This window comes from Alligator sinensis, unplaced genomic scaffold, assembly GCF_000455745.1.
Source record: "Alligator sinensis unplaced genomic scaffold, ASM45574v1 scaffold458_1, whole genome shotgun sequence".
Classification (NCBI taxonomy): Eukaryota; Metazoa; Chordata; order Crocodylia; family Alligatoridae; genus Alligator; species Alligator sinensis.
The window spans coordinates 1,504,415-1,518,897 of record NW_005841944.1 but is presented as its reverse complement, the minus strand read 5'-3'; the positions used below and the strand labels follow the sequence as shown (position 1 = coordinate 1,518,897).

The window sequence follows — 14,483 nt, the reverse complement described above, 5'->3', positions numbered from 1 at the left end:
GATTTTTTGTTTCTTTGTTTCTTTTGCTCTTTTTTTAGCAGCAGACCCCAGAGGTATGAATATAATTTTCTCTTTCCCACCCAAGCACTAGTAGAAACCTTCTGTCTGTCAGCCTGTATTTAGGCCCAGATTGTATTGTGAGTGCTGCAGTCTGAAATGTTCTCCTTTCATTTGAGGGTAGGATTATGACCTTTGAGACATTTTGCTTCCTCATTTGGACTGTTTTGGTGGACTTGGTACATCAACAGCAGTTCAGGCTGTGATTCATAAAAGTTCATAAGCACATGCTTAAACCCCATTGACTTCAATGGGAGTTATGCATGTTTTCCTGAAATGGATTCTGGAAGCATTCATTACTGAAACACAGACCTTGTGCATATAGTTTCATAGTTTCATAGTTTTAGGGTCGGAAGGGACCTAATAGATCTTCTAGCCTGACCCCCCGCCAGGGCGGGAGAACAACAAAAGAACCCTAAACAAAAAACGGGACTCAAATGAGTCCAGTCAGGTAGGTATCCAGCCTCTTCTTAAAGATCCCCAGGGTAGGGGCCAGCACCACCTCCCTTGGAAGTTGGTTCCAGCTCCTAGCCGCCCTAACTGTGAAGTAGTTTTTTCGGATGTCCAATCTGTACCTCCTCTCCATCAACTTGTGCCCATTACTCCTTGTTATGCCAGTGGGGGCTAGGGGACACAGCGTCTCCCCCAAACCCTTCTGGTTCCCCCTAGTGAGTTTATAGACGGTCACCAGGTCCCCCCTCAGCCTTCTCTTGTGGAGGCTGAATAGGTTCAGGTCCCGCAGTCTCTCACTGTAGGGTCTGCCCTGTTGTCCCCGGATCATGCGGGTGGCCCTCCTCTGGACCCTCTCCATGTTGTCCACATCCCTCCTGAAATGGGGCGCACAGAACTGGACACAATACTCCAGCTGCGGCCTGACCAGCGTTGCATAGAGGGGGAGGATCACCTCCCTGGCTCTACTCGAGATGCACCTGTGGATGCACGACAAGGTCCGGTTAGCCCTGCCAACCATGACCTCGCATTGTCGGCCCATGTTCATCTTGGAGTCAATAATGACACCAAGATCCCTTTCCGCCTCCGTGCTCTCAAGTAGGGAGTTCCCCATCGTATAAGTGTGCTGCTGGTTCCTACTACCCAAGTGCAGCACCCTGCACTTGTCCGTATTGAAACACATCCTGTTCCTGTTTGCCCACCCCTGTAACCTATCCAGATCCTTCTGCAATCTCTCTCTCCCTGCTAGCGTGCTCACCTCCCCCCAAATTTTGGTGTCATCAGCGAATTTAAACAGGTTGCTTTCCACCCCAACATCAAGATCGCTGATGAAGAAATTGAACAGCGCAGGCCCCAGGACCGAGCCCTGGGGGACTCCACTACCCACCTCCCCCCAAGTCGAGTATGATCCATCCACCACCACCCTCTGAGTGCGACCCTTCAGCCAATCTGCAATCCATCTGACCGTGTAGGCATCTATGCCACAGTCGCCTAGTTTATTAATTAGGATGGGGTGAGAGACGGTGTCAAAGGCCTTGCTGAAGTCCAGAAAGACTACATCCACCGCGACACCTGCGTCCATGGCCTTTGTGACCTGATCATAAAAGGCAATCAGGTTGGTCTGACATGATCTCCCCCTAATAAATCCATGCTGATTGCCCCTGAGCATCATTTCTGATGCCGGCCCATCACAAATGTGCTCCTTGATGATCTTCTCAAAGAGTTTCCCCAGGATTGAGGTAAGACTGACGGGCCTATAATTGCCCGGGTCCTCCCTTTTCCCTTTTTTGAAGATGGGGACCACATTAGCTACCTTCCAATCGTCTGGCACCTGGCCCAAGCACCACGATCGCTCGTAGAGCCGTGCCAGGGGCCCTGCAATAACCCCAGCCAGCTCCCTCAGCACCCTGGGGTGGAGAGCATCCGGACCCGCTGACTTGAACGCGTCCAGCCCCTCCAGAAGCTCTCTAACCCGGTCCTCCCCAACCTGAGGTCTGAAGGCGATCCCCTCGCGTCCGGCTTCTATCACAGCAGGGAAGTCCCGGTCCCTGCACAAGAAAACGGAGGTGAAGAATTGGTTAAAGAGGTCCGCTTTATCCTCTGACGCAACCACCAGATTGCCCCGCATATCCTGCAGGGGCCCCACATTACCCGGCGCCTTCTTCATCCTCCCAATATATTTGAAAAAGGACTTTTTGTTATCCTTAATCCTGGACGCTAATCCGAGCTCTATCTCCGCCTTGGCCTTCCTAACAGCCCGCCTGCAGGCCCGAGCAGAGGAGGTATACTCCTCTTTGGAGATTACACCCCCCTTCCACCGGGCGTACGCCACCCTTTTGGCAAGCAGGCATTCCCGGACACCCTTGGTGAGCCAGGGGGGCTTTTGGACACTCCTGCCCGCCTTGCTTCTTGTCGGGATGGACACCCCTTGGGCCCCGAGTATCGTTTCCTTAAGGAACGACCACTCCTCTTGGACGCTGAGTTCCTCTGCCCTCAAGGACCCCAGTTCCTCTCCCACTAATCTCCTCATCTCACTGAAGTTGGCCCTCCTGAAGTCTAGGGCCACCACCTTGCTGCGGGCCCTTGACACTCTACGCTGGATGGTGAATTCCAGCACGCGATGATCACTATTGCCCAGGTGGTCAAGAACCTGGAGGCCTCTTACCAGGTCGTCGCCTGCGGCCAGGACCAGGTCCAGCAGAGCATCTCCTCTGGTGGGACTGTGCACCTCCTGAATCAAGTGGAGGTCCTGCAACTCGGCCAAGAACCTCCTGGAGCGGTCCGTCCCGGCTGACTGCTCCTCCCAGCAGATGTCCGGGTAATTAAAATCGCCCATGACAACTACATCCCTTGCTTTTAGTGTCTCCGCAAGCTGGCCTGAAAATTCCCTGTCCAGCTCCTCCTCCTGATTGGGGGGTCTGTAATAGACCCCCACCGTCAAATCCCTCTCGCCTTGCCCCCCCTGGATCTTGACCCAGAGCACTTCAGCTCGCCCTTCCCCTGACCCCATACTGCTGGCAGAGGATGTGTAGTGCTCCTTGACATAAAGTCCCACCCCCCCCCCTGATACCCACAGGCATGCCAGAATAAGGAACATGGCTTTGTGTGCCCCCCCCCCCCCCGATTAGGCAGACCATCAGGACCCCCATTACTTACCTTTGCACCCCTTGCCCTGAGTCATATCCTAGAGTTAATGTGTCTTAGGAGCTTTTGAACCAAATCTCCATTAACATTTGAAAGCATGGACGTTATTCTTCTGATCCATTGGCAGTACACAACCTCATATGCAGTAAATAGTGTTAGAAAATAGGGCTGGCCAAGATCTCTGTTCCCCTTTCCCAAGGCAGAATCAACTATGAAAAGTAGTTACTCTGTCCATACAGAGGAACCCTCTTACCCTTTTTATTTTTGCATTCATTTCAGAGAGCATTTGAGGGTGAAAAAACATTTGACTTACAAAATGAACTTTGTTTTGACTGTACTGTAAAGCCTGAAGGGCAAAGAGGGCTATAACTAAAATGCTGGCAGGCAGACATTTTACTACTGGGTGTCCCAATAGGGATAAAATAAGCATCTTGTATGAGAGATGAAACTATACATGTTTCTTCTCCCAACACCTAGCAGATGCAGTAAATTAATTCATATTCCTTCCAGGTGATAAATATATGCTCCAGAAATGTTTCGGGTCTATAAGTCCCTACAAGTTTGATCCTGTACATCTTATAAATCCAATAACAAAGTTGTTTTTGATTAGCTTCAGGCCATAAGTAGTCTTTCATATCTGGGAAATATTTAGTAATTTATTTTGAAAATATGTATTAAAAATACTGGATGTGGATGCAGTAATGTTTGTAGGTTCATGTTAATATTTGAAATATATTTATAAAATGTATCTACATGAATATGAAATCAGGTTCATTAGATGGGTTTGGCTTTACTATATATTGTGCACCATATATGGAAAAATAGGCTGAATGTAATTTCAACACAGTTTGTGTACATATTGATAATGCAGTAAATGGAAAACTCAAGATGGGTGGATCGAAGGGACTGTGGACCCCTAGCAGACTTCAGGACCATTAAATGTTACATCTGTGAGAATATCTGATATTTAGGACAGTTTTCACTAAATATCATTAGATGTTAGATTTCTCTGCTGCTTGTGAGCAAGGCTATTAAAAGTATAATCTGGTCGTGATGCTACATTGTTATTTAGGAAGACTATAACATTGTCTCAACATCTTCCTTTGCCCCATAAATGGTCATTTCATTGCTGCAATTTACAGTACATTAAGTCAATCTTAAAAAATAATTGGGTCAACCACATCCCATCTTATATGGCATCAAAGCTCCCAAGTGGTCTGACAAAGTTTGGGACTACTCATATGGGTACATGTTGGAAGAAAATAAGCAAGGCAGAGGCTGAAGATATTCTCCTGTTCCATTTGGTTCATAGTCTATGTACAAATTTTTGTTTGCCTTGAATAAAGATGGTAGGCCCAATTGTAGTGTTCATGTACATGTCTGTTTTCTCACATATCAGTGAAAATAAGCAATTCTGAGCTCAGGTAGCCAGCAGCAGCTCTGTTCCATGATACAGCAGCTCCGACCTCAGCACTCTGGGAATCCATTTGCCTAACAAATGGGAGTTCATGGAGGGTTTATTTATATTGAGGTTTTTCCAGTCAGACCAGAATACTTAATTGTTTGCCACACGGATGGCTTATATTTCAGAAGAGTGGTGGTTTTAAGCTTTCCTAAAGTGCTTTGAAAGTGACATAAGCTAAACTGGAAAAGGACATTTTATACTAAAAGAAGAATGTCTATAAAGAGTTGTACCTGCACAACTATGTGTTTAAACTTCCTGGTCTGATTTTCTCATATAGAAAAGCTAATAGGCTCCTACTTTCTAAAAATCCTTCTGTTCTCATCATCTATACATGATGCTACGTACTGTACCAATGCACTATGGTGACATAGCACCAGCAGGCAAAAACCAGGATGCCACAGCTACGTTGCTGTAGTGATGCACTCCCTCAGTATAGCGCATTGCTATACTGCTATACTGTTGCTATGGCAACATAGGGGCTAAAAATAACCATGCGCTGCCAGCATGGCACAGTACAGGCTGTTACTGTTACTGTTACTTCCAAAAGGAAGTACTAAATGATGGTGCAGTAACAACGGCACCATACGGGCACATGTAGATCCACCTAGTAAGTATCAGTGTAATCTTCCCATGTCTGTAAGTGTACCACACAACTATCCTTAACAGTTCACCTGGCTGTGATCCTAGTAGATAGTTCAAGTTGGGTCTACGCTATTTTGTCAAGTTCCTTATGTGTAAATGATTTATGGAAAATTATTGTATTGAGTTCCCACCTCAATCATTCAGAAAAATGCATTTCTTTACCTACTTCTGTCATAACCAAACAAAATTGAGCCAAATTAATTCAGTTAGACTTCTGCCATTGACTTTACTGGGGACAAGATTTCACCTGAAGTATGAAGGATTTCACCCTAAAGATGAAATTCACTCTAAGATAGAGGATCCCCTTGACCATAAAATTAGGATCACTTAGCACCTAGCAGAACAAGGGTCATCTGTGTTCCTGTTCCACTAATCAGTATGATTTTGCTTTTAGTCACTAGTTGAGTGGCAACCACAGATCCATAGTGATCATCCAATTAGACTTTAATTCCATTAGAAGCTGTAATAACACATCTGTAGCATAGCTACTGATTGTCTCAAACATAGAATGATAATAAGGAAAGAAATAGCCAGAAAAGTCAATGCCTGGATTCTGCTTCATGAAAAAGGGGAAGTTTGTTTCCCCTAATTCCATAATTGCTATGAGATTCATTTCTTTGCCATAACTTTGTGTGTTTGTGGGTGACCATTAGTTGAGTTTATTTGACTAAAATATATTGTGTATTTAAATGATCATCTGCCAGCAGCATTCTGTGATTTATTTTTACTGACAAGAATTTGCTTCCGTATGTCATATTTGAGGAAGACAAAGTGAAGAGGAAATTGCAGTACATACTGCAGCTCTAATAAAGCCATTGTTTCTAAGCACATGTCTCCATGGTTCTGATATCTGAGTTGCTTATCTTTTCCTGGCAGCAGAACAGCCACTATATTGTCAATCTTCTGTCTTCTTTCTTTCTATTATTCTGTTGTTTTCTTTTTCTCCTTTCTCCTCCCCTTTCCTTTTGGATTGCTGTGAAGTCTATGCCATGGAAATTAATCGTAAGTCTCTATGGGGAGAACTGATTATCTTCTTTAATTAAATATATTAATTATTTTCTTCAGTGAATATTGGCATTTTAGTCACAGACCCAATCCAGTATTCGGATATCAGTCTTTTTTTTTGTACTGAACCCATTTCAAGCATCAAGAAAAAAGAGCAATGTATTCAAAAACAGATGCAAATATATAAAACACCACCTAATCCAGTATTGTTGCTCTTGTTCATGTATTAGTTTGCCACTATAGCATGCAATCTGTGTGTTGCTGAGATGCATTTGATTTTCTGTGTCCAGATAAATACAAGCCTGAGATATAAGTCTGCTTGAAAATTTTTCAAGCCCATATCTGAGAATTAGGTTTCAATTCAGCCTACATAAAGCCTTGCCAAAACCAGGTTTAAGTAAGTGTTTCAGGCCAGTCAGATCACATTCAAACATTATCTTCAAGTAAGATTGAACATAGTTTTGGAAACACTTTTAAAATAAATTGTTTTTGCCTGTGTCAGCAAACTAAATCTTGTAAAAATGTGTTGCTAGATCTGGTATCTACCAAAGGATTTTAGTGCCTTTTAGTTAAATGTTTTAACAGGTAGTAAGTGACTGAAGGATCAAGTCATGGGCTCCTGTTAGACATATTTAGTTGAGCAACCAGAAAGCTGCAGCATCCTAAATTAGTAGTCACTTCTGAAAATCCTGCTCAGGACCTTTTTCATAGTAGAATTCAGAGACGGAGAATTTCCCAAGGGGGAAAAGATTTATTCAATGTAGTGAGAATTTCAGCCAGCCCCATAGTTGAGGAGGGTCTGCAGTGTCTGAGAACTGATTTTCCGTTCAGTGCGCTCTACACTTGCTTGCCTCTCTCAGATACATTTTAAGTCCTTACTGTTCTCTCTTTAGCTCCTTGTGGAGATAATCTTTATGACGAGGATGGTAAACGCCTCCCTCCCTGCATACCTGGGGCCTGGCTCACTCCTGCTATCATGGCTTGTTACCTCTTGGTAGCAAACATTCTGCTGGTAAATCTACTGATCGCTGTCTTCAAGTAAGTATATTATATGACCATATGATCATGTACTTACCTCTTTGTTTTCCTGTTACTGAAGATTATTTTGACTATGAAAGCCTTGCAGCAGGGCCCAATTATACTAGTTTTGCAAAAAGATAGAAGTTGATGAATCCTCTTAGTATAATTGCTCATGTACCCTAAAGTCTAATGTTCTGGGAATATGATTGACTAATACCTTTGGTAGAAGGGCAGTCTGCAAGGTGAGACATGATAAGAGAGACCTTATTGCAGATTCACCAGTACTAGCAATGCTGTGTGTTAAAGAGTTTGGCTAGCTCAGGTTGGCTTTCTTTGGTAGTGTCATATACGCATCAGGGCTTCTTCTGAAGAAAACAGTTTTGTGTACTTATGTTCTCTTGGTAGCCCAGGGGCAGGCAATTATTTTGGGCAGAGGGCTGTTTACTGAGTTTTGGCAAGCCATTGAGGGCTGCATGACAGGCAGCCCAGGGCAGATTAATATTAATTTTCTAAATTTTTTAGGGGCCTCATGGGCCGGATACAATGGCCTGGCGGGCCGCATCCGGCCCCCGGACTGCATTTTGCCCACCCCTGCATTAGCCCATGTAACAGCAGGGTTATTCCTGCATGTTCCAAGTACAAAATAACTGGTGAAGTTCTACTTTGTGGGGAGCTTCTGAGCACAGAGGTCACAGAGGAAGCCATCTGCACTCTTTGTACACTAACAAATATTTCAGTGGACTTGCAGAGGAAGATGTTGGGAAGTTGGGAGTATGGTGTCCACTCACTGTTCCCAGATCCACTGGCCTGCTTTGGGACTCTGTAGTTCTATGCTTTGTTTTTTAGATAGAAAGGTGCTGAGACTAACTTCAGATCCTTACATAATGTTCTTTGCACCACCTCTTCGATTGAGCGATGCAGGAATCAGACTTTGACTATTTACGATACATCATGTTGACAACCCAGTGAATACAGCTTAACAGAAAACAAATTATGGCATTTGCTTCAAAAAATAGAAACCTCCAAATATTGAAATATATTTCGTTACTTGCTGCCCTGCTAAATGTTAGGCTGTTTGGAGCCCATCTTCTGCCAACCTAGGACATTGGGATTGACTTTCCCCTGCCTTGAAGCAACATTTGGGCCACTCTTCATTGCAGCTGCAGCAATATATGGATTTATAGGACAGTTGCATCCCAGGCACATCACTTGCTATGAGGACATGGCAAAATACGCAAGGGGCCCACTGTGAATTCATGATGCCTCAGAAAAAAAAGGTGGTGCCTGGCACAGGCAGAGCCAGGATTGCAGCAAAGGAGTTTTGCTGCCTCCCGTTTGACTGTGGCATATGCACAACAGCTCTCTGAGTTCACCACCTGTTCAGCCCAAACTTTAATGGAGCCACTCTTTTTGCACAGTGCCAAAGCCCAGGGGGGTGAGCAAAGAGCAGTTGATGGTGCTTACCCTCTGGGTTCTGGAGCTGCATGCAAACAGGGGTTCCAGCCATAGCCCACACCAAGCAGCTAATGAACTCAGAACCCATAGCACGTGCAAAGCTCTGGCATTAGATGTGCTGACACATCAGTGAGCTCAGAGAGCAAACTGCATGCACCACACAGTCAGAGCAGGTGTGACCACACTGCTGCACGCTCAGGGCAGCCGGCAGGTATTTCCCCCATCCGAACTTAGAAATAAAACATTAGAAATGATGGCTTGTTAGACAGGCACACCCAAAGCACCAATCCTAACAGAGGTACAAATGCATTAGTCACTACATGTTGATGCGCCATAGCTCTACAGCATTGAAGTGCTGGCTGGTTTAGATAGGTGGTGTCATGCCCAGAACTGTGCTTCTTACAAACCCTGTCTTTTATTTGCTATATGTAGTTAGACTGCTTAGTGGCTTAAAAGGTCATGAATTTTAAAGTACTCAAATGCCAATCACATAGCTGGGGCGGGGGAATGTTACATACAATGCTAGCTATTATTGGTGGAAGAGACCAAACAATCATCAGTTTAGGAAGTAGGTCATTTTGTTAACTCCTATCCTCCCAGCATGGTAGATAGAAGGGTATGCAATTGGAAAACTCTTGCTGTGGAGACAACAGAATTCAGTCAAACCAGTTTCAGTGGTAATATAACCACCCTTCTTCCCTGCCAGACAAATCTAAAACTTCATGGACTCTACATTCTGCTTTTTTGCAGTCATGTTTTAAGTGATTTCATTAAAGCACATGTAAATATTTTAAAGCACAGAAAATGAGAAAAGAAAAAGTGGGTAGAATGTGGAAAAGGAAGTGTTTATATAATCAGAAGTGGTGCTATTTGAGGACACTCCAAAATAGCTTGAAAAGTTAATCCAACACTAAGAGAAGCATGATTGCTCTCATTTAATTGGTATAATATAGGGGAGGCTATTATTAGTCTCTGTATCTAACACAGTCCCCATTCTACACCTCTAAATCTACTGACCTCCAAGTTAAATTCTTATAATACATGCCTTGCTTTGGTGATGAAAATGAAAAACCTTCATTTTTAAGAGCAGCTTTCTTTAAAAGGCTATGCACTGAGTTCTGAAGCCAGAAGTTTGTATGAATGAAGTTTGAATTTAGGGCATCTTGTGAGAGCTTTGAAAAGTCTTCTATTTAGGTCAAGCTGATCAGCATATTAAAAAAAAAACCTATGTGTAGCTTCTGGGTTTTATACAGAATACCTTTCATGGGTTTCATATTTTCAAACACTGAGGCGTGTTATGAGAGATACTTTATTTATAAGCATGCTTCAGAATAGCAGTTATGTACTGCATATGTTTTGCAGAGTTCATTTCTTTTCAGTGACTGCTAAATAGCTTTAATACACTAGGAAAACTATTCTAAATTAAGATTTTTTTCTTTTTGTATCTTTAAAAATATTCTGAGTTATGGCAAAGGATCTGAAGGACCTAATGGAAATAAAGACAGCTAACAATAACCCTTTTTTCAGCAATACCTTTTTTGAAGTGAAATCCATATCCAACCAAGTTTGGAAGTTCCAGCGATATCAGCTGATCATGACGTTCCATGACAGGCCTGTCCTCCCTCCACCAATGATCATCCTCAGCCATCTCTACATAATCCTCAAGCGCATCTGCTGTCGCTGTAAGAAGAAAAGGGAAGGGGATCAGGATGAGCGCGACCGGGGATTGAGTATGGAAAAAACTGTCTGTTCTACATAACATTCTTGTTTTCATTTCAACACCAGGCAGACACTTTTCCAGTGCTAATAACCATTCATTTTATTCACTTTGGCAATCAAGTATATTAGAAGATGGCAGTATGGGACAATACATGCAAAATAATTTATTTATAGAAGTCTCCAATCTTTAGCTTTTTTTTTTTAAATGGTAACCTCTATTGTGTTGCTATCCCTTTAATTCATATTATGAAATTCTAATGGATACTACCCAATGGGAAGAAAGGAGTAAAAAAATTAAAGACAGACAATGATTATGGTTTCTAATTTCATCTGTGACTGTCATGTACAACATCCTTGCCTCAGTTTCTCCAAGTTTAATCAAACCTCCCTTCACAGGAGTGCTCTGAGGATTAATTAATATCTCTAAAGTCCTTGAAGATTAAAGTGATGATAATTGCCAATTATTGAGCATTATCACCATCATGTTAATAGTAAAAAGAAAAACTCTGCTTCATTAAAACAAACAGATGTTTGCATTAATTGTGTAGTATTTTTATCTCTTGATTTTTGCACTTCATGAGGAAACACATTTTGTATGTAATTATATTTCTGCCTGATATGCTTTGATGAAAAGGAATGGTAGATGTGACATGGCCTGAAAATACAGAGAGTCAAGTGCTATACAAGATTAAGCTTTCTCAAGGGCTTTAATTTCTCTATCAGATTTTTTTTTTTTTTTACATAAATGCCATTTTGAAATCCTTATTCAAAAAATATCATTGGAACAAACTGATACAGCAGGTTATCTGTTGCATGTAAACACTGAGGCGAATTCCATTTTGATGGAGAAGTAAAAAGAAAATTAATCTTAAGGAAAAATCAGTTTTGCTGAGACTTCCTGGGTATTTTATCCAACAGAAACTATATTCCACCCTTGTTCTGTGTGCAGATGTTCCACTAGTTTTAACAATCTGTGCAGAGACCAATGGGAAAATATAGTGCTATACTGGATCACCATAAAAATCAGATAATCATTCATTATATAAGATAACATTGCCCACAAGACCATTGTCATTTTAGCTAAGTGTTGATCACCTTTTCATGAAGTAGGCTGTTAGGCACAGAGACAGACTCTTCAGTGACCCCTAATCCTCTCCCACCACACATGCACACACACTCCAACCCCCCCCCCCCACCCCAAAAGAAACCCCAAACAAACCCTCCTCCAAAATGGTTTTAAAAATGCTAGAAATTTCTTCAGACTCTCAGGAATCTTGGGGGAAATTAATGAACGTTTTTGTACAATTTTTATGCAGAATTGTTTCTGAATGATGAAGAGCTGAAGAAGCTGTATGAATTTGAGGAGCAGTGTGTAGAGGAATACTTTCAGGAAAAGGAGGATGAACAACAATCATCAAACGATGAACGTATCAGAGTTACATCTGAAAGGTACCTAGTTAAAAAAAAATCCTTTTTACTAAAATCCTTTTCACGTTCCCCCTATTTTTATTAACACTGGGTGAGTAGGCCACAAAACCTGGTGGCCTTGGAGACATGTTTATCCAGACCATCCTTAAAGGTCTAAACATGCAAGTCTCTCGAAAGAGCAGGCTTTCTTATGGGATCTCTACTCTGTTTGCTCTTCTTTCAAGTGACTAACCCACAAGTCTCGCTAATGTATTATTTCTGTGTGAAGCTCTCTCTCCCTCTCCACCCGTTTTAGCAAACTGCTCTGTGTTGGGCTTCCAAAAGAGTGCACACATATACTAGAAAAGGTGGTGTCAGATGACAGAGAAGATGAGAAAAAGAGAAGTATGTTCCTTGCACCTGGTGTGTGGCTCAAGAACTTCTAAATTCTAGTATCATCTCTGATGCAGATTCGCTCTGGTTTCATGAGCAAGTTATTGGACCTCCCTACATGAACTTTCTCACCTGAAAAGGAGGAATAATGCCTACATGTACTTCACTGAGATGTTGGGATTAGGTTATTTTGTAAATTGGGGTAGGCAACGTTTTTTGGCCGGAGTGCTGAAAAACACCACAATGCCTACCTCAGAAGGTGCCGGAGTGCCAGCATGGCAGAAAAACAAAACGAGAGAAAGGGGTACATGGCAGGATGCCCTGCTTGTGCCCCGTGACCCCCACCCAAAGCCCCTGCCCCACAGCCCAGGCTCTGTGGCTGCCAGCAGCTACCCTGGCTCTGGGTAGCTGCTGGAGCCCAGGCTGCTCCCAGCAGGGCTTGCAGCGTCCCAGCTGCCTGCTGGGAGCAGCCCGGGGTTCTCAGCTGGCAGCAGCTACCTAGAGCTGGGGCTGACTGCAGCTGGGAGGCTGCTAACAGCTGTGCCAGGCTCCAGGCTCTGGCATCAGCTCCCTACCAGCACGGACACCCACCCATCGGAGCAGGTGGTGGGGGAGGGGCCTGAGGCAGCACAGCCCCAATCTCTCCCCTGCTCCCGGCACAGAGGTGATGGCAGGGCTCCAGAGCCCGGCGCAGCTGTTTGTAGCCAGCCTGGACTCTGGGCAGCTGCAGCAAGCAGCGGGCAGGCTGCAAACAGCTGCGGCATCTGCTCCGGCATCAGCTCCATGCTGGCGGCGACTGCGTGCACACCTCGGGGCGGGCAGTGGGGCAGCCCACTCCGAGGTGCCCGAGCAGTCACCTGCCATCACCTCTGTGCCAGGAGCGGGGGAGAGACCGGAGCTGCGCTGCCTCAGGCCCCTCCCCCACTGCCTGCTCCGAAGCGCAGGTGCACGCACCGGTAGGGAGCTGATGCCGGAGCCCGGCACAGCTGTTTGGAGCCTCCCAGCTGCAGCCAGCCCTGGCTCCGGGGGAGCCGCGTCACGCCAGCAGGCAGTTGGGACACTGCAAGTCCTGCTGGGAGCAGCCCAGGCTCTGTCGCTGGCAGCAGCTACCCAGAGTCAGGGCTGGCCATGGCATGCTGAGCAAAATGGCTTCACGTGCCATGCTCGGCACACGTGCCAAGGGTTGCCGACCCCTGTTGGAAATCATTATGTTGTGTATATAGCAGCAGTGACAGTATTATAGGTTTCTGTTACTAGGTCATCCAAGCAAAAAACCTGTCAGAGAAGATCTGTTTCCTAGATCATGTTTTCAAATGCTCTGCCCAGTTTACTGGCCATTGTAAATAAGTCAAATGATTCTTCCCTTGCTTCCCTTGGATGGCTGTTCAGCATTCCGAGAAACCTTGCTATTATGAAAATGATGCATGATCCTTTTCTTAAATATTCCTTTGTATAGTTCCATCTCATTAATTCCTTATTATACCTCACCTCAAGAACCACCCTAAATAATTCTTTTCATATTGTTTTTATGCCCTTAGCTGAATATCACAAATTCCCTTAGTCATCTTTTAGCTGACCTATAATTGATATTTAGCATGGACAAATATTCAATATGACCATGACATTGCAGGATATAACTGTAATATCACAGCTGTGTTAGTTAATTGAATTCCAAACAAATACTTAGCAACACTTTAATGATTGATATTCCATTTCTTATAGCATTTCTGCCTAGATCCATACAACAAGCCACTTAAATATTTTGCTCTGAATTCCTTCCAGATAGAGAGATGCCCTGAATATAATGCGGTATTCTATGTGCAGTCTGGGAGTAGAAGAGTAAATGAAATCTGCTCTGTGGATACAACAGCATGTGTCTGTGTGTGTGCATGAACACGATATCTACTGCATTGCTTATGCCCTGGCAGTTTTTCAAAACTGTGGCTATTGTGACAATAAATAAAGCAGAGCCAGCCAGTAAGCCTCACTGATTCACTATAATACATGAGTACAAAGCAGATCTGCATATTTCTCATGACTTCTTGCTCTAGATGCTCCATCATCTTTTGTGTGCAAGAGCAAAAGAAATGTTAATTTAATTTTCACAGCTGATTTGCTGGTATATGATCATATCACATCCTGGTCCATAGCTTTTATGTGCAGTATTCCTGTACCATAATTTATATCAGAATGTAGGTAAAAGGAGAAAACGGAAAAAATGGATTTT

The 14,483-nt window shown here is 43.7% G+C and overlaps 1 protein-coding gene across 1 annotated transcript in view; it reads left to right on the top strand.

Annotated features, from left to right (window-relative positions):
• Positions 1–14,483, top strand: part of LOC112549659 (transient receptor potential cation channel subfamily M member 1-like) — a 32,298-nt gene that overhangs the window by 8,138 nt on the left and 9,677 nt on the right. The window contains exons 6-8 of the mRNA XM_025199464.1: positions 7,156–7,300; positions 10,265–10,467; positions 11,773–11,905. Coding sequence (XP_025055249.1) covers positions 7,156–7,300; positions 10,265–10,467; positions 11,773–11,905 — 481 coding nt within the window. The remainder of the gene's footprint in view (positions 1–7,155; positions 7,301–10,264; positions 10,468–11,772; positions 11,906–14,483) is intronic.